Source organism: Sphaerodactylus townsendi, linkage group LG08, assembly GCF_021028975.2.
Source record: "Sphaerodactylus townsendi isolate TG3544 linkage group LG08, MPM_Stown_v2.3, whole genome shotgun sequence".
NCBI classification, from domain to species: Eukaryota; Metazoa; Chordata; class Lepidosauria; order Squamata; family Sphaerodactylidae; genus Sphaerodactylus; species Sphaerodactylus townsendi.
In genome coordinates this window covers 72788726-72809971 of record NC_059432.1, presented here as the reverse complement: position 1 = coordinate 72809971, position 21246 = coordinate 72788726, and the positions used below count along the sequence as shown (strand labels likewise).

General features: G+C 38.9%; 1 protein-coding gene across 5 annotated transcripts in view; it reads left to right on the top strand.

The window, feature by feature from the left end:
* FARP2 (FERM, ARH/RhoGEF and pleckstrin domain protein 2) overlaps positions 1–21246 on the top strand; it is a 78800-nt gene that overhangs the window by 41274 nt on the left and 16280 nt on the right. For all 5 annotated transcript variants that reach the window (XR_007245328.1, XR_007245327.1, XM_048506623.1 and 2 more), the window contains exons 14-16: positions 15912–16075; positions 17753–17842; positions 19395–19528. Coding sequence is in view for 3 of the 5 variants with exons in the window: in XM_048506623.1 (XP_048362580.1) it covers positions 15912–16075; positions 17753–17842; positions 19395–19528 (388 nt within the window). In the remaining 2 variants the exon portion in view is untranslated. The remainder of the gene's footprint in view (positions 1–15911; positions 16076–17752; positions 17843–19394; positions 19529–21246) is intronic.

Here is a 21246-nt window from a genome sequence, read left to right as displayed (position 1 = left end):
ACCATAACTGACTTTCTTCTGCACCAGGCCTTGTTGAATTCAGTCTGACATAGGGAAGAGTTGTCACTGAAATATTTCGAACCTCTGCAAAACAAACAGAAAACTTTGTTGCATGTCTAACATGGATCAAAATGGAGGTGACATTTGAAAGAGTATGTATGGTATCACTGTGAATTCTGAATGAAGACACATGTTACAAATAGTACTCAATTTACAGTATTTTGTAGCATTTGGATGGGAACCTTTTGAGAAGAATTGTGAAAAAGCTCTTGGCTTGTTACTATGCTTTTCTCAGATGTTTTATTGTGACGTAATGAGTCACACAACAGAAAAAAAGCCTGCAGCTTAATTGGATCAAGATATGAAAAGCTTGTTTTGAGCTAGGAAAAATGCTGGAGGAAACTGCCTCAGCTTTTACTTTGAAGTGCTGCTTTTAAGGAAGTGACCTTATGAATGTTAGAAGAATGTGCACACATCTCCAGTGGGAAGGCGGCATATAACACGACTCATATTTAACGTGGTATGGAGCACTATGTTATGGTGGTTCAGCATTAGCAAATTTGACTGCTTTGCTGTTAAGTTTGTGGGAGTAGATGCAAAACACATATACAAAATCTTATGCCTGAAACAAGCTAAAATACCAGTGGGGCTTGTGCCTGGGGCAAAATCCTGCATTGAAAATAATTTTGGCTTATCTGTCTTTTTGGTCTAATAACTGCCTTTATAATGTGGAGATTGGTCAGCGTATGAAGTAGTCAGTTTTCCGTTAAAATGAGCAGAATATTGCTAGTTTGGCATACCCTGTGATTATATTTCCTGTTGTATGACATCATACTTTAAAACCTAAGTCTTTAAATACTCTAAGGCCCTTTCCGCACGGGCCAAATAAAGCGTCCCAGGGACAGCAAAAACGCCATCCCTGGGAGAGCGTTCGCATGGCCAGCGTTGCTGCATCGCCTGCCTTTCCCCGGGCGGTGTGAAAAAAAACTGCGTCTTCCCGGCGGCACAGTGCAAACTGCACCGCAGGGAAGCCGCCCCTTTCCCAGTTGCTCCCACTCATCTGCCCCTCCAGTGTCGCTCTGGAGGACTGCAGGGACCCCCCACGCTGTCCTCTGATCTCCAGGGGTCGGAGGGCAGCGTGGGAGGGTCCCTGCAGCCCTCCAGAGAGATGGTGGAGAGGCAGGTGAGTGGGGGAGGGCGCCGGGACTGCTTGTGCAAGCAGTCCCCACACCTCCACCAGCATAAATTATGCCGGTGGAGAAGCGCTGCTGCCACTGTGCAGGAAGAGCCCCAGTCTTGTGACCTAAAATTTTATTACATTAATCTGCTCAATGACATGGATCTCATTTAGAATTTTTATGTGTTTGTGGATGAATTTTGCCAATTCCTCCCTTCCCTAGGGGGCCTTTTGGGCTGCTATAGAATAGGGAATAGGCTAAAATCATCCTTCTTTCCCTTGTTTGTGCAAAAATTCCAGGCAGGTTCAAAACCAATGTATGGCTTAAGTTAAAGGAAGGATTACCTTTGGGCTACCTGTTAATTTAGTTTACATTCTGCTCTATTTGAGCCTTTCCATAGACATGATTGGCCTTGGCTAACAGTTTTTGCAATAGCTTTAATGGCCGAATATGCTTGAATATTTATCCTGTTTAGATAATTTTCATTTTAAGTTAGTAATGCCTTAATATAACACATACCACAGAGGACAAGGTTTGGATGTCATATTAAAAAAGAAAGTTTCCATATCAGATTACTCTTTTGCTGGGCTAAGAGTCAGTTAAGTTTGAAGCTAGGACTCAATAGGTTTGAGGAAGTCTTCAAATGTTGCTAAGATGAATGGTAGGATACATGCCATTGGTCACAATCTGCTAACATGTAGCTCATACAGATAACTCCTGTGGCCAGCTAATATGTTAAGATCATTTGGCATGCTTTCTCACAAGTAAGACATGATTGTTCCAATTCACTTTAAAATACTTGGTGTAAAAGAAGTGCTTGGTAATTTTAAATAGTTAATGTTTCCTGCTGAGTATGTTAGTAGAGTAGAACCACTACCATTTTTCTATTTAGGACCATTGAATTAATATCTTAAGACCTGCATAACTTTAAATAGGTGTGTGCTCAAATTCAAATTTAGGATACCATTTTCAGAAAGACCTGAAAATACTGATGTTCACTAACTTTCACAAAGGGTTTTAGAAAGGTCATTTGGGATTATGAATTATGTGCCTTTAAAAAAAACCAGCGAAGCCTTTTTTAAAAAAGAAACCCTATTTGTAAGATCTTTTTCTTATTATAAACTTTTAAATTTAAGTGCTTTTAAAAACAAAAATATACCTTTTTTATTGTTAACATATCTAATTAACCATACCTAATAAGAAGTAGATCTCATATTTTGGATATGTGAGCCTGTGAGTTATTCTTAGTAAAACTTAATTTAAAATAATTCTTTTTGCAACGTCTTAACTGTGAAGTGAAATTTAGACTGAAACAGAGCTGAAAGGAAATATGTTTGATAATGTTATTTGCTCCCTGGAGGTTTGTAACAATTCAGGATCTGGATGGCAGAGTAGACAATAAAATTTGGATTGGGATGCTGTTAAGAACAAAGGGTTTAGACTTTCTCTCTAGAGCTCATGCAAGGCCATGCCTTTATATAACCATGTAGAAATATCTACTTACACGAGAGGCCAAGAGATGTCTTTTTCCCTTCTAGGGTTCAAAGGTTACCCTTTTTCTTAGAAAGCTGTAGTCCAGCACTTGTTCTTTCTCAAGTCAGATGGGCTATAGAAGCCATTTTTTATTTTCATCCTAATAAATTGTGCTATAGTCTGAATTCCAGTAAGATTTTAAATATTGGGCCTTGCCTCAACTTACACTAGCAAAGATATAACTGCTGGTAGCAAATTACTTGTGTCTGTAAAACTTGGCGTGGCATTTCAGTCTTCTATTTTAGTACTGTTCATGTAAATAGTTGAGTATAGTAAATGACTAAAATTAGCTTCTCTGTCAGCTAGGTTGGGTGAAAGATGAATGATATTTACATAATGGGTACTTATTTTCATAGTTGCAGCATTATCTATATAAATGTATTTAGCTTCATGGTATGTTGACAAAGTATTTGATTGCACTTTATGGTACAAGGGGAAATAGTATGAAATATCTAACTGATTTTAATAAAGCTATGCTTGCAGCAATCTATATTTTGACCTGTCTATAAGCATAAGAAATCATTCAGGTCTGAGAGTGTATTTACTGGAGGTAAGGTGAATGGTGAAATATAGGTGAATGTTCTGTACTTAGCAGTTATGCACAAGTTTTGCAGAACTGCCTACACATAATCTGGGAGTATAACTTTTGTAGAATTAAAAATACCACTTGTTATAAAGTAATCTGACTTGTATTTTACACCTTGCCTTAAATAAGGAAATCTTGCTTTCAGGTTCCCCTTTAAAAGAGGCTCATTAATTTTAGAATTACAATGAAGTTCCTGTCATACATATTCTGCATAGCTGGCGTGTGTATATTAAGCCCTTAGAAGGGCATTAGCTAAACTACCTGTTGGTAATTCATTCCCATTATTGTCATTTTGCAAGTTTGAAGGTTTCAGACTTTTAAAGCATAGGTAACACTAATTCCCACGTTACTTACTCTTTAACATAATCTCCAAATAAATCCTGCATATAATTTATTCAGTGTGCATAATGTGATGTTTTTTTTACAGATTTTTGCTTATCTTCACCTGTAGTTTAAGTTGATTACTTTTATTTGTGGACTATTACAGGGTTCATCCACTTAATAAAAATAATTCCCTACATTTTCCATCTGTGGTTAGTAGGTAATTCAAACCAATGGAGGGAATATCTTAATTAACATTTTGTAAATTTGCCATATTGACTGTGAAATCATAACTTTAATTATGTTGGGCACATCTCCAAAAATATTGATTCTCTGTATTCATGTGCTTCTGAAGATTGTCTTCAGAAACTATTGGACACATATTTACAAGTTAGTCCAGATGACTTGCACCTTGGTATGGGCAACAATTTTGCAAAACTGGTGCTGATATATTCAGGAAATGCTTTTTTTCTTGTGATCATTTTAATACGTTAAATGTTAAAATTAGTTTTATATATCTTTGCTCTCTGTTGAAATTATTGATATTTTCAAATTTGTACTAATTCTGAGTATTAAAATTGTTTATACAATAAAATGAGGAAGAATTTGATATGAACAAAAATATATGCGCTTAGCTTTTATTTTTCTTCTTTATAGACAGCCTCTCCATTGCTGCTACTGGTATTGTTAGGCTACTTTTTTATGATTAGCTGTTTAATTATTAGAGGAGTAGCCATTTCTCAAACCACTTAACAATGTCATAGAATATAAGAATTTTCAAACCAGTTTCTTTGTGATTGCTTTTTAGAAAAAAAACATCCATGGCCATGATCTCTTCAGACTAACTCATAATTACTTTGTATATAAACAAGTAAAAATCTAGTTAGCTTTATTCTTGCAGATGCAGGTTAGGTGAGAGGTCTGCAACCTTTAGCTCTCAAGTCAATTGTGGTTCAGTATGAAACCAAATATGGTTCCTTTGAAAAGACAATTAAATCTTCACATTCAGGTATTCTGGAGGGATAGGTGGGAAGCTAAAGCACCAGTAAATGACAGGAGTAACAGGCAAAGAGCTTGTTAGAGATGCTTTACAGAAAAGGAAATTATGGAGTTGAACCACATCTAGTAATCCAGTGGTAACCCATGTACAGTTTTATGCAAGTGCACTAAAACTATCACACAAGATGCTCCTGTGAACATGTATGTGCTTATTGTGAGGTGACATGTGTGCCACTTGCTAATAAAGAACTCATCAACTATATAGATTATTAATCAGTATGTCAGTTGTCGGTTATGTTAAATTATATATCAGTTATACAAGTGGGCTTTCTTAGATGGGATCTTTTTTGATTATCTTGCTCTTAATTTTGACTTAGTTTAGCTCTTTAATTGTATAACAGGCTGCAGACCTTCAGATTAGATGATACGTCACAAAGAAATTAAATAGTTAAATGAGCTTGATTACACCAGTCAGGGGTGTAATGCTCATTGGGCAAAGTGGGCAGTTGCCCAGGGCGCCCCCTTGTGGCGGGTGCCAAAAATGCAGGATTCATTTGTGGGTTTTTTGGTATTTTAGTGGGTTTTCTGTTTTTGGCCTGCAGGGGGCGCAGTTTTTAGGCTAGCATCACCAAAATTTCAGGGATGTTTCAGGAGACTCTCCTGATGCTATCACCCAGGTTTGGTGAGGTTTGGTTCAGGGAGTCCAAAGTTATGGTCTCCCAAAGGGGGTGCCCCATCCCCCATTGTTTCCAAAGGGAGCTAATAGGAAATGGGGGCTACAACTTTGAGGGTCGATAACTTTGGACCCCCTGAACTAAGCTTCACCAAACCTGGGAGGTATCATCAGGAGAGCCTCTTACTGATACCACTGAGGTTTTGTGAAGTTTGGGCCAGCGGGTCCAAAGCTATGGACTCCCAAAGGGGGTGCCCCCATCACCCATTCAATGGGAGCTAATAGAAGATGGGGGCTACACCTTTGAGGGTCCATAACTTTGGACCCCATGAACCAAACTTTACCAAACCTGGGTGGTGTCATTAGGAAAGTCTCCTAATGATACCCTGAAAGTTTGGTGCTGCTAGCTTAACAATTGCACTCCTGACAGCAGACACCCCCAAATTTCCCCAGATTTTTTTAAACATTCCCCCCCCCTTTGGCATGGATTTAAAGGGAGAATTTGAGGTCCCCAGTTTAAACATTGCAAGTGATGCTGTTTCAGGGTGGGGGAGAATCAACCCCAAAATAGCATCACTTTCAATGTGGTTTAAACTGGGAACCCTAGATTTTCCCTTTAAAATGGATTTAAAAGGAGAATCTGGGCTCCCTAGTTTAAACACCTTTGAAAATGATGCTGTTTGGGGGTGGATTCCAGCATCACTTGTTTAAACTAGGGAGCCCAGATTCTCCTTTTAAATGTACCTTAAAGGGAGAATCTGGGGTTCCCAGTTTAAATAACATTGACAGTGATGCTGTTTCCCCCAATTGGGGGTACTGGATACAACAACATAAAATGTTTTCATAGCAGTAATAAAACATTTTGAAAGCATTTTGAAAATGTTTTCAAAAAAATTATTTCTGCTGTGTGGCATGGCCTATTGCTGTGTTCAGATTTGTGAGTTGGGGGATGTTCTATAATGTGATGGTGACTTTGAAACGACCTGGTGTAAAAAATCATTGTTTGGTCACAGTGGGGGAGGGAAGCTGCTCGGGGGGGGGGGGCGTCAAACTCCAGTTTGCCTAGATATGCCACTGGGCATAGCTACAAGGGGGCCAGGGGGGTGCGCGTTACACAAGGCACATGCCTGGGGGGGCGCACCAAACTCAGGTTTTGCCCAGGGCTCCAGTTTGCCTAGTTACGCCACTGACACCAGTAAGGATTACTGGATTTCATTGTTTTTATAATAATGCTTATGTGAAGTTACTCTTTTTTGTTTTCCATTGTTACAGTTTTGTTTGTATTTTAAAAGATTTTGTTTGCTGTGTACAATGCATTCAGTTCAGACTGTTCATTTCCAGTAAAACCCTGGAATTCAAAATTTGGAGGCAGTGATGGAACTGTACATCAGACTAGGACTGGTGAGGCTCCAGTTCCTCTTCAGTAATGGAGTTCATTGTGTAATATTGGGCCAGTTGTTAGCTTTTTCAGCCTAACCTACCTCGGTGGATTACTGGGAGGATAAAATGAGCACCTTAGAAGATGACCAGGATATAAATGCAATTGCTATAGTTACATCAAAGTTGTTAATAATTTATTTTTTAATTGTTTGTTTGTTTGTTTGGGTTTCTGTCCTGCCCTTTCCTGATAGGTTGGGCTCAGGGCATCTTCTAACAAAATTCCCAACAATTGAAAACATATAAAACATTTTAAACCCCACTTAATACGATTCAGTGATGCCTTAAACAACAAGGGAGGCCAATCAGAGGGAAAAAGATCTGATAGGAAATAACTAAGAACAATTATACAATAATTAAAAAGGAAAGGGGAAGAGGAAAGGGAGGCCAGCAGGATGAAAACTGCTGCTGTCCTCAACCATGGGGCTAGTGGAACATCTCAGTCTTGCAGGACCTCGGAGGTTTTGCAGTATAAGAAACACATGAACAAAGTGTGTACTGTTGATTGGGCTTGCTGTTGAGATATTGGAAAGTGTTTGCGGGAGTTGATTGAGCTGTTAAAATAGCCTTTGAGCAAGGTGAGCCAAGTGGTCTGTGTAGTGCTGGCAGTGTTGAAAGGGAATGCAGCAGAAAAGACAATAGGCAACATGTTTCTTGGATAGCAGCCAACTGAGAACTTTCCCTATAAGTTGAAGGGCCTCTCCAACCTTGGTACCTAGTTAAGTTCTCTGAGGCAATTGAATGATTTTAGACATCTGGTTCCTGGTAATGCAGTAATAATCATACATCATAAAACTCCATCCTACGTTAATATGTACTCGCCAGCAAAAACAATTTTGTTTTAAATAGGTCAATTAATGAAGGAATAATCTAGCTTTTTCGCATTAGTTAATAATGTAGTCCAGTTCTTAACAACCCATTTAATATAATTAACTATCCACGTGTATTAGATGAAATAGACTTATTCTTTTTTATTTCAGTGAAACATTCAGGAAACTGTAGAATAACAATGTGAATTGCCATATGAGTTTGTCCATTTTATCTTTCAGTAAAAATGTTGTCATCAAATGGCCATTCTATGTCGCTTACTCTTTTGGCATTGAAGGGTATAGTTTACCCTTTTTGTTAAATGTCTTCTGACTTGTTTTAAAAAGAAACAAAACATTGACTCACTTGATTGAAGCTCTGTGATTAATAACTTCTTATACTCTGGTGATATAATTTTACACAGTTAATATCAAGAAGCTTCTCTGTTTTAGGGTACCCAGGGAACTGAAAGACACACAGGTGTTTTCCATATGGGAACAGCCTTCTGTGGTTTTCCTATTCCTGCTGCTGCTAATACAGTACAGCAGTGACAGGGCTTCCACAACACAGGCTTCTCTTGTAGTGTTTCTAATTGATGACTTCATGTGATATACCTTTACACTAAGATATGCCTCAGGTTCTTTAAATTCCCAGCTTTCATTTAACAATAAAACTTAGCCTTTAGCCTATTTTGTTGCAGAGATACATGGTTTCATATATCTCCGCAAGGACTGGGGCTAGATACTTGCTTTTTGTTAAAGTGAAAGATGAGAGTTTAGACAACCTAATGTCTATTTTGGTATAATGCTATATGTTATTAAATCACCAATTAAAAAAGAAGAAAAAACCTTGCCATGTGGAGAGGAAATGGTTCTTGCTTTGGCAGCACCATCAAAGTCTGAAAATGTCCAGCCATGTGGCAGCCAACTAGGCTTTGCTGTGATCTTTCTCAAAACCTTGGAGTAGAGTGTATTTGGGAAAGATAGGATCAAGGCCAAGAAACTGAGGGCCACACAAATGCACTATGATGCTGTAGGAAATGGGAGGGGGAGCATACTTCCCGACAGCATTCAACTCGAGGCAAATAAGCTTTGTGGAAATATCCACACTTTACTTCATGAAGTAAAATTACCTTTTGAAGCATTTCACTATCTTGATGTCCTCTACTTTAAGGACCTTTCTCTGAATGCTTTTGGTATAGTAGCTTTTGGTACTGCGGCAACATACTGAAGAGCTGTGTTCTTTGAATATGAATGCACTGAACTGGCTCTTGAAGACCCTTTCATTACAGGTAAGTAAATATGTCCTTAACATTCCTGTTTTCTAAACACGCCACTTAGGTGAGAAAATCAGAAGAGTGTGGGATTACTGTTTCAATATTTTTGCAAAAGAATATAAGCACAAAGCCTGGGTTTTTCACTTTCTCTCAATTGTGCGATCATTAGAAGTCTGCTATTCACTTGTGTGTCATAGTTTTATGTTAACACTGATTTCTTTTTTTGATGTATGTTCAGGCACTCTGATAGCAAGAGTGACATCTACATGAAATGAATTTAGTTCTAGAAATAGGCAGTAAGTTCTGGACCAGTTTTTACAGTAAGGTTGGAGATGATGGGGAAGGAAACCTTGACAATAACTTTTTTTAATCTTGTGTGTGCACATCTAGTCCTAATTATTTTAGACCCTTTAAATTTAGATCCTAAATTTAAATTAGAATATAGATCCTGGATCTATTTAGATCCTAAATTTAAATTAGAATATAGATCCTGGACTCTACTGAGCTAACCATGGGCCCTCCTTTTGGAGGAGGGGGCTCCATATTTAATTGGCTATAGTTGTAGAATACAGCCTGTTGCTTCTTTTTTGTAAGTTTCCAAAACTTTAAATCCTGAGCCCTTGATACTATATCAACATTTGGGTAGAATCTTTTTAATGTGTAGATTAAGCTTTACTGTTGAAATTTGAGTTTTGTTGTGACTGGTAGATGGCTTCTTAGAAAATTTACAGTTTTGACTGTTAAATTATTGAATCGATGTGCCTGTTTTCAGTCGTGAACAATGATGATTGGTATTTATGTATGTATAAAGTGAGCTCAAAGCATATTACATCATAATTTAGACATCCTTTGAAAAGTTACATAAAAGTAAGCCACTAATATCTTACAGATGGGTGCTGAGGCTGAGCAAGAATGCCATGCATAAAGTCACAAAAGTGAAGCTCATGGCTGAACTAGGTTGAAGCCGGAGAATTATGACTTACGGTATGCTGTTAACAAAAATATTATACCAAGTATTTGGTATGGTTCTATAGTTAAAATTTTAAAAAATTCAGGCAAAAAGTTTAGTACCTATTAAGAAACTGAAAAGATGCAAATAGCAGATTTCTGAATTTGTACTATTCTGCCTCTTTTCTCTCACAAACATGCATGTGATGAAAAGCTGGAGTTCATGGACTTTAGAAGATATGGGCTAGTACTGATTTATCCAATTAGTGATTCTGGAAACTTGAGTGCTGTATATGAACTGGATTATCAGAAATGTGCACTGTTCTAAAATAACATGGTTTTGCATTAGAATATTTTTTAAAAGATCCCCTTGAAAACAATGGCTGCATCTACACAGCAACTATTCTCCACGTAGCTCTGTTCACATTCCAACTGTGAATGCAGAGGCATCTGCAGTGGCAACAGAGCATTCACTCAACAGTTTTCTCCTGTACTGTCCTAGCAGTAGCCCCAAAGTCAGCCTCTCTCCCCCCGCCCACCCCCACCTGCAGGGATTTTTAAAAAGGTTTTTCCTAAATCAATAATTGTTAAAGCATTATAATGATCTGTTGCAATGACTGACTAGTTTGCCCTGTAGTCCTACCTTTCTTTCTGTTTTTTAAGCCTCCAGACCTTTTTGTTCCCTTCCCTTTATCTTTCTACAATGAAATAACTTAGAAACATCTTTTAAAATGAAAGCTGGAAATTCCAGGAAACTAGTGATTGTGGTAATAGATCTTTTAATAACATTGTAACAGCGATCTAGCAATTTCTCATTTTTTTAAAAAGCCCAGAATGATGGCTGGGCAAATGGCAGCCACAGACCAAGACAAGGAAAACAGTGCCAATATCAATAAAGATAAAAGTAGTCCCTTGTGCAAGCACCAGGTCAATACTGATCCATGGAGCAACATCACACAATGTTTACTAGGCAAACTGTGTTTACAGGGTGGTTTGCCATGGCCTTCCCCAGTTGTCTATACTTTACCCCCAGCAAGATGAGTTCTCATTTTACCAACATGGGAAGAGTGGAAGGCTGAGTCAACTTTGAGCCAACTACCTGAAACTGACTTTTGTCGGGATTGAACTCAGGTCATGAGCAGAGCTTTGGCTGCAGTACTGCAGTTTACCATGCTGCACCAAGGGGCCAGTGCCAATAAGACCTTAAAAATGCACACCTTCCTGTCCACATGGCGTGCATATTTATTTGTTGAGCCAGGTTTGACAGAGATCGCTGCAAAGCAGGGAAAACCCAAAGAGTAGACAGGAAATTAGGGTACATGTGCTTCCCCCACAACGCCCAGCTACAATTTGGATTCCAAGCTCCATGTGGAAACATTCAATGGTAAAGAAGTAAAACAGGTATTAAGTTGCCAGAAACACACACAAGCAAAGAAAATTGAGAAATTTACATCCCACTAGTACTCTGGTAGAATCATATCTCTGCAAAATTTCTGATTTATATTAGAGATTGGGAAAATGAAAAATACATTCCTTGTCAAAACAGTGTGCTAAAATGTTTCATACAAAGCAGACATCTCAACTTATTCTAGAGGAAGTTCATGTCTGCAACTTGGTGTTTTTTGTTTTCATATTAGGCCATATGTGGGTTTGGAATGCTCATTCTTGGTGTTTTTTGTTTCTTTTTTTGAGAAACTCACATTACTTTTTGAAAGAAGAGATTGTGAATATGCAGTAAACAGCTACATAGCCTTCTGTTTTCAGAAGCAGCTAGTGATTGTGGGAACATCACTTTATGGAACTACAGAATGACTTGTTTAATCTTTTAAAATAATTAGTCATTTTAAAAATTAAAGCTTTATCTAATGTCCATGTTTTCATTCTATATAGGGCAGAATTTTGAACGGTTTGTACTAATCTCTCTGACCTTTTCAATTAACTGTATCTCTATATTATTCTCTGAATTTAAATAGGTTCCGAGCTGGCCCTGGGGTGAAATCTTGATATAATGTCTAGAGAGTACATAGTATTAAGTCTGAAGTCAAAATCTACTTTGGTGCATCTTTTAATGTATTTATGCAAATTACCAGTTCATCAGTTTTCTCCATCTGGATCATTTGAAACCACTTGAAGGTGTTGTTGTTGTTGTTTCAAAAAGCTCATAATTATTGCTATTTGAAGAATTTCTTCTTGTACAAACACAGGTCAACATTTGAAAGCTCCAGCATGAAAAATTAGAAAATATTTTAAAAGTAACATTTTCTAAACATCTTTTAACCTGAACTAACTTAAAAGACAAGGTGTCAATTTGTGGTTTTGATAACATTTTCCTTTTAAGAAAAACATTAATTTAGGATTACCAAGTATTTAATGAGGAAATCCTTATGGAGGTGTAAATCTTGTCAGAATCGGCTTGATTCTTTGTCACTTTCCCCCCCTAACAGGTGCATTTGTAAAATGACTTATTAAATCTATTTGAAATATATAAATTATTTTGTTAGTAAGAGGTACCACATATGCATACTGACATGAGATTCCTACTTTGAAGCACAGCCCTCTCTGTGAAAGCACAGCAACTTGATTGGGGGTTAAAGGAAGTGTGATTTTCACATGCACTGGGGATCTTTGTTCTGGACACCGAATAAAGAAAGTCTCAGCAAACTGAAATGAGAGATGGAAGTCTGAAGACCAGATGTTGGTTTCTAAAGCTTCCATTAAACCTGTAGCTTTTAGCTGAGACTCCGCACAGTTCATTTGCCCCCCTCAGTCTGGAAAGGAATATCAGTTCAATTAAAACCACAGAGGTGGTTTCCTCATTGAAATCTTACTTCAGTTTCTCTTTCTCCTTGGGCATGTGGTATCTTATAATAGCTCACTGATATTGAGAAGAAGCAGTTTAATCTACACAAATTTCACTCTTCCTTGCTGATTTGAATGAACTATCATGACCATTTCATTTTTTAAAATCCATGGCATTTCCACAACTGATTGAAAGATGAAAATGTGGCTAAATGAAGTTCATACCCACCTCCCTTCACTCCACTGTTCCATTTGTACTGGCTTCCCGTTTGTTTCTAGACCCAATTCAAGTTGCTGGTTTTTACCTCTGATGCCCCTTATAGCCTGGGACTTGCATACCTTAAGTAATACATACTCCGATAGGAATCTACACAATGCTTTTCAGGGGTTGTGCTTCAAGTGCCCCCATAATCTGAGGCTAGACTGGTGGCAATGCAAGAAAGGGTATTTCTTGGTCTTGGTACCAAAAATCTGGAATTTACTCCCCAGGGAGATGGTTCCCCTCTATCATTTTCTTCTGCCTGCAAATGAAGACTCTTTCATTTAGCATTTTCTGATGGACCCTGCTTTTTGTCGTCCCCCCGCCCTGTTTTTAAGATACATGCTATTTTAATTTCTTTTTAACCACCACCTTGAAATGGAATACAAATGTTTTTGCTTAAATAAAAAAGGGGAAAGAGCAGAATCCAGAATAACTCGTGTATTTGTTTTTAAAAACCCCAAAACCTCAGTTAAGGGTACTAGTTTTCAGCAGCAAAACATCAGCAGGAATCATAGAGTTGGAAGAGACCACAAGGCCCATCAACTCCAATCCCCTGCCAATGAAACCACCCTTGACAGATGGTCATCCAGCCTCTGTTTAAAAACTGCCCAAGAAGGAGACTCCACCATCCTCTGAGGCAGCTTATTCCACTGTCGAACAGCCCTTAATGTCAGGAAATTCTTCCTAATGTTTAGGTGGAATCTCTGTTCCTGCACCTTGAATCAATTACTTCTTGCCCTAGCCTCTGGGGCAACAGAAAACACGCTTGTTCAATCTTCAATCTGATGCTCTGTCTTCAACATGAGAGGAGGAGGAGATTCTTCCCATCACAGGGCTTCCTGTGGCCATATCTTCAGAATCCTGCCTCCATATATCCCACCCGTGTATCCACGAAGAAAAGACAAACTTGCCCTTCAAATTCCAAACTGCATCTTCATGGTGCATTGTTCCTAGTCACAAGGGGAAATTAATTCTCTATTAAAAAAGAAAAATATATATAGACCATTGCAAAAGCAGTTGCAAGCATGTTTATTTTACAAACATTGATTCCCTTTCTTTGCATTACACTTGCACAGTAAAACAAGTTTCCCATAAACTCCTTTCCTTGCAAGGAACAAATGCCAATAAATTCTTGTGCTATGGAACTTACTAAGAAGTTGGAACGGGGAAAACTGCATGAGCTGAAATGCTACATAGCAGTTTGGTCGAAGGATGTTAATAGTTAACTTCATCCCTGATGTTCTGAATCTCTTCCAGGTGACTAAGTGTAACAGTGTTTAGCTTCCCAAGTTAGTCGGTCAGTGTGAACAAATGCACTTCGGCTTCCTCTCCCTTTTGTACTGCCTCCCCATTTTCACCCTGCCTACATGAATTTAAAGAAAGCATTGCTTTCTGAGTCAAAAAACCAACAATCAGTTCCTTTTGCTAGTGTGGAGCAGAAGGGTTGCAGCTAGTTCTCCAGCTTTCTTCATCTCTGTTATTTTAAAAATAAGTATAAGGACTGTGTGTCTATTACACCACAGGATCACTTTGACAGTTTGGGACAGTCTACCGCTTTTAAAAAATGTTTTAAATAGGTCACTTGCAAGAATGAATAATACTGGACATAGCTCAAAGGTTAATGCTGTTTTTCAGAGACTTCATAGAATGGAATTTGGAGTGGGAGTGGCTATAGATCTGTGGGAGCATTTTGTGTTGTTAGTGCAGAGTGTGCTGGTCTTCGCCAACTGCTTTACCATGGGAATGAATGAGATATTCTTTGGGGGAAAGTTCAGCATTGTATAAATTCAAGAACCTTCTAAAGGAAAGGTATTTCGTCTGTAAACGAATAATGAGATTTAACAGCCTGTGTAGAGGCTTGTGGCAATATAGTCCAGTGTGCAAGCAGTACTGTGCTGCTAATTCCCTGCTCGCCCCGGGCATTCCAGTTCTGTTCACAGTGAATGCATGTACAGTCTGTACATTTTGTGCTTGATTTTTCTTTATATACATCTTGAGTAATTCTCATGTTACATTCAACACATGTACAGCTGAATATGTGATTTAAACTTCACGTGTACCCAGGTTCTGGTCCCCAGTTGTAAAGTGAATGGGCGCTGGTTCTTTCTCACAAACAAAGCTATGCACATGTGTGCAAAACATGCATGCGTTCACTGCTAACATGTGAACAGGGTTCCTATAATATCTGTTCCCCATATATCAAACAGAGCACACTCTGTGCCTGCAAAAGCAAGGCTCCAGCTGTTTTAGTTGCTCAACATGTTAAAGGTGAGTGACTTCCTATCATTCTATTTGTATCTGACAAAGCGAGCTTTAACACTCAAAAGCTTATTCTGTGGGGGGTGAAATTGGTCGCCAGGAACTCAAATTCTGTTCTGCTACAAAATGGTTCCTGTTTGTTCAATGCTTTATTTACTGTTGCTTGTTACAGAGGATAGGTTAGGAGAACTGGAGCATTTCTCTTAGCTTGGAAACTGTAATCATGCTAAAATATTGTCTGCCAGTTTCCCACCTTCCCCTGAGAGATGCTTGCTACATGACAATTATCTGGTTTCTGTGGCCCATCCAGACACACCCTGAACGCTACTTGAAAGATGAGAGCACCATCTCCACCCAATTAATGATGCAATGTGGTTTCAAGGCAAAGAAAAAATTGCATGTCGGGTGGATGGTTGAGCACAAAATTCTTTTAAACACTTTTAGAGTTGGGAAGGGAATGCATTTTGTGGTCTTTGATTCTTGAGCTTATTTCCTATTTCTGAAGTCAGCCATTCTTTGAATTCGAAAAACTTCCCCTTCATGTTTTCCTAATTTCTGTTTATATCCAAGAAGATTCTGTCATATATCTTCTGAAAAGGGATAAGGCAAATTATAAAACTGTAATTGTACCTGTCATATGTGGTACAGGAATTTGGGGTGGGCGTTATTTCTACACATTTCATTTATTTTTTAACTCTTTTCTTGTTTTCAAGACCCAGTGAAATGTGACTACTTCCTTTGCAAATGCACATGTGGGTTTGCTATAAAACTGTAGTAATACTAAGAGCAAAACTTTCTCTTTCCCATCCTTCCTTTTTGCATGTGATCCGTAGGCCCTCAACTGTCATCTTTCACAACAAAAAATCCAATAACCTTGAACCCTCCATTTCATGTGAATATGAACACAGCTGGTCAAGGCTCATCTCCTCTTTTGAGCCCTGTCCTGAGCGATGCCGGTGGCACCAGGACAGAAGAAGAGGAGGAAGCAAGACGCAAGGTAAGACCAGAAGGGAGAGGTTGACCTTGCTCATGATGTGATCCTCAGTTTCCTTGTTGAACATTTATACTGAAACCTTCATGTGGCTCTGCCGTAAGAGTTGTTCCTTGAAGCTTGCTTTACACAGCTTTGCCAACCATGTACTTGTAGTAAAATGAAAACGCAGTACTTTGTAAGTAGCTTATACTGCTAAAAGGAGCAGGTCCTCTTTGTTCAACCAGTTTACTTTCTGGTCAGGTATTTATTAAAGGTCTTAATGAATGCAGGGTGTCTACCTTACAGGGAGCAGGTGTAACTACTAAAACATCAGATATAATTAAAGAAAAACATATAAAGTCTCAGCCCTTTGTTGTAACCCTTAGGTGCTGGACTTGCAGGTCTAATGATGCACCCTGCATCTCATTCCAAGAATCACTTCTCCCCTTTTCACAGCACCTTTCTTGATGGGATGATGGGGAGTTGTCTCTCTAATCTAGGATGTTCAGCTCAAGCCTTGGGCAAGTTTTACCCATTAGGGGCAATATTAATTAGGAAACCATGATGAATGGTGAAACCATGTAGAACAAAACACAGAGTCTTGAAATGATACATCAAAGCAGAAGGAGAATTAGCCTTCCAACAAAGAGTCTTCTTCCCTTCAGGTTCAGCTGGGGAAGGTTTTCAGTTCTGTTTGTTACACTTGGCAAAATAGAGGAATATTTCGGACGACTTTCTGTCATTGTTCCACAACCGTAAGAAACAAAAAATGGTCTGTGTGCTGAAAATCTTGCAAAAAGCTGCTGAGCTGTAGCCAGTCTCTTATCTGAGGTTATATCGTATATTTAAAAAGCCACTTTGTGGCTTTCAATTCTCTTGCTTCTGTCTCAGTTATACTAAGTGCGGCCAAGAAATGGAAATCTCAAATTTGTGTGCATCTGTACAGGCTTGTACTGCCTAGGGCTGGGATGGCGAACCTATGGCACTCCAGATGTTCATGGACTACAATTCCCATCAGCCCCTGCCAGCATGGCCAATTGGCCATGCTGGCAGGGACTGATGGGAATTGTAGTCCATGAACATCTGGAGTGCCATAGGTTTGCCACCACTGGAATCTTGTCAGAGAAACACAGTTACTATATTCCATTTCGTAAAGATATAACATTGTATTCCCATCTGCTGTTTAGGACAACTGTGGATATTTATTGCTGTGTCTGTTACTTGATGAAAACAGACATCATATTGTGAGCCACTAGCCCTAGATCATGACCAAGATATAGTTTGCTTATTTAAAATGTATGTTAGCCATCTTTCTCCCGTTACAGGCATTCAAGGCAGGTTACAGTATAAATGGTAATAAAATACATGAAATCACTAATTTAAAATCAAATTGGCATTAGGCAGAAGAACTCAAATTAACCGATTGCCATCTTGAATAAACCTGAATAAAACCCAAATGGTTTAATTAACCTTATTTTCACTGCTCAGATTCAAGGTATAGATTCTCAAAGAATATATACTTTGTGTATATTTAAAAGGACCTTTGAAAAGGGAAACCTTTTCAATAATTCACAACAAAAAATGTGGTTTCAGCTCTCTATTATAGTGTTCCATTTGGATGTTTTGAGGAGACTTACCAAATTCATGGTTAATAAGAAACATTTCTGTTTCATTTATTTGGGATTTGTTTGTTTCTTTCAGCGATATCCAGTGGACAAAGCCTATTTCATTGCAAAAGAAATTCTTGCTACCGAACGAACTTATTTAAAAGATCTTGAAGTCCTAACAGTAGTAAGTTATTTAATCATGTTACGTCCTCTTTTTTCCTTTGAAGAGAATTGTTTTCAGCATTGTGTGAAGCTGTGTTTGAATCAACTGTTTTTCCTCAGTGATCTTCAGCACTGCAACTTATGTTCTATCACTAAGTTCCTAGTCTTCTCTCTCAATGTAATCTGATTATTTAAAGAGATGCCAGGTTGGACCCAACAACTCCCTTCCACTAAGACATTTGTCTTGCTTCAGTGGAGGAAGGAGTCTTGCTGCAACAAAGTACGCTCCTCACAGGGAAAGGGAGTTCTAGGATCCAACCCAGTAAGCTTGATCACTATATTGGTATGTTAGCCATCACAACCCTTTGTTGGCATGCTAGCTCATGGCAAGATGGAGTGCTGGAGGGGGGGGGCAGTTTCTCAGATGTGCCTTACCAGTCACTTCTCTAGACAGTTCAGACTAAAATGGGTATCAAATCTTAATTCTGGACTTTGATACTGATGGGGCAGCGGCCCTCTGCTCCCCACATTGTGCTCCACCCCACTCCCTAATCAAGTATACATAGCAGTGAACAACTCAATTTGGATAACAAAAGCCACAATCTTGGAAAAGCCACACCTGTCCTCTAGCTCACAAAGGGAATGTAAATATTATTCTGCCTCAACAAAATTAGCTTCCCTGATTCTTTTCTTCCCCCACCAACCTAATCATAACTTTTCCTGTCTTTACCAGAGAACCATCAAACCTTACTTTGAATTGGAATGCCCTATGTTGTAAATTCATTAATTCTGCCTAAAACTTAATCAAGAACTAGACTTTCCCCAAGTCTAACTCATTCCAGCCATTTTCTCCCCTGAGAATGGAACCCTGCTTTGTCTGGGAAGATTGCCTGTCTTGCCAGAGGGTCACATTTTCCTAGTTCCCTCAAAGAAGGGCCCTTGTGGTCTCTTCCAACACTATGTTCTATGTTATACACAATTAAAGTTTTATAAAGTTATGTGATTTTTTATCTGTCACATGACCTCAACATTTTGAAAAAGTGGGTAACACATATATTAAATAAACCAAAATACATCTGATGCCTGTGTGATCCCTGTTCAAGGTTCTTTCTTTTAATTTGATACTTGCTGAGGTTTATTTTAAAAATTATTAAGTTGTATTTTTTTCTTACAACTACAATGTGTAAATGACTGAAGGTTTCTGGCCAGGAGTGATAGTTGCAGGAGAAACATGTTTTTGTTATTTTGTGAGTAAAACATTTTACTATTTGGATGGTTACTACAACAGAATTAATAAACTGCCATATTCCAGCAATATTTTCATATTTTGAGAACCCTGATGGTTCTTTTTTTCAGAGATATTGTGAATAGAAGGCATGTACAATTGCATTAACCTTGGGTATATTTTCGAATACTTGTGCAGAGAGGTGTTAGTTAAAGAATATGCCTAGTAGCAAACAGTTGGCTTCATATTTTTGAAATTATGTGATGGGTTCTTCAGTTCTTCTCACTTCCAGGTACTCAAAAAAGGGAATCAAACTCCTGTTTCTTCTGTCTCCCTGTCTCTGTTGCAGTGGTTCCGCAGTGTGGTTGTCAAGGAGAATGCCATGCCCGAAGGCCTTATGACCTTATTCTTCTCTAACATAGACCCTATTTATGAATTTCACAGAGGTTTTCTAAAAGAGCTGGAGCAGCGGCTAGCACTTTGGTAAGCATTGACAGCATTGTGCAGGTAAATATTGGAATTCTTGGGATTCCTTGGTTCCTGATGAAGAACCTTTCTCTAATACTGGACATATTTACTTATATTTGTGGCATGTTTGCTAAATGTTTTTTTTTCAAGAAAACTCCAGAAGCTGCTACTAGCATGGATCTGGGGACCAGCTTTGAGATACAATAGTTCTAAATGTTCCAGTGAGAATGTAAGAGCTCAGTTTGCTGGGCAAGTATCTCCAAGAGAGCACTTTGCTCCTTGGATAGCAATTTTTGATGATCCGTGGCCTGAAAGACATACAGGTGTCCTCAACCAGAGCCAGGGCCTTTTCAGCCCTAGTTCCGGCCTGGTGGAATGTTCTGTCAAATGACATCTGGGCCCTGCAGGAACTATCACATTTCCGCAGGGCCTGTAAGACAGAGCTGTTCTGCCAACAACAGTATTCCACCATATCTGCCCTCCCTTTCTCTCCTTCCCCACCTTTCCCTTTTCCCCCTACCCTTTCTCCCTCCGCTTCTTTAATCCATTCCCCCTAGTTTAGCGAGAGATTAATTTTATGGCACCTTTGTAATGTATTGTTGTTCATTTTAATCTAAAACAGGGGTAGGGAACCTGCGGCTCTCCAGATGTTCAGGAACTACAATTCCCATCAGCCCCTACCAGCATGGCCAATTGGCCATGCTGACAGAGGCTGATGGGAATTGTAGTTCCTGAACATCTGGAGAGCCGCAGGTTCCCTACCCCTGATCTAAAACTTTTTATCATTGTAAGCTGCCCTGAGCCCATTGAGGGGAAGGGCAGCCTAGAAATTCACATAAAAGTCACATAAAAGGTACTCCCTGATGGGAAGATAAGCAGTCTGGGGCAGGGAGGGTGCTCTGGGTCCTCCTGAGTTAGGCCCATACCAGAGTGATGGCAACCAATAAGGATTCCCTTTGCCTCCCCCCTCCCCCCATGACACTAGGTAAGCTTCAAGGGGGAAAGCGTTCCATTAGAGTTTTCAATCCAATAGGAGATTAAGGTTAAAAAAACCAAACAGAACAGTTTATATGCAGTGTATAAGAGTAAGAAAGGATGTCTCCCTACACAAATTGTGCCAAGATGACTGAAATCGCTTGTGAACTGCTTATGAATGTTTAGTTGGGTTGTTGTCCCTCCTATCAGTTGACTGGGATGCCATAGATGCTGCTTATAGCTAAAATGCTGAGTCTGCTCAGTTTTAAGTGCCAAATGAACATTTTTAACATTTTCTCTAGCATTCAGTTGATTTCTCAGTCTACCCTGAGTTTCCCTTGTTGTTTTGAAGGTGCAGGGTTTTTAATTTTGTTTTCATTCTTTTATTGATTTTAATGCATGCTTTTGAATTGTTGTGCCAATATTTGTTTATGGTCTGATTATGTTTTTGCCATTAAGTCACAGATGATTTGTAGTGATCCCATAGGATTTTCAAGGCAACAGATGTTTGGAGGTTGTTTGCCACTTCCTTCATCCATGTCATGCCCCTGGCATTCCTTGGAATTTCTCCATTCAAATACCTGCCAGGGTCAATGCTGAGTGTGTGTGACTGGTCACCAAAATCACCCAGCAAGCTTTTTGTTGTTTCATGGCAGTAGTAGGGATTCAAACCTAAGTTTTCCAGGTTCTATTCCAATACCTTAACCATTACACCACACTATTTGTCAATATGATGATGCCACTGTTTGTTTAATACT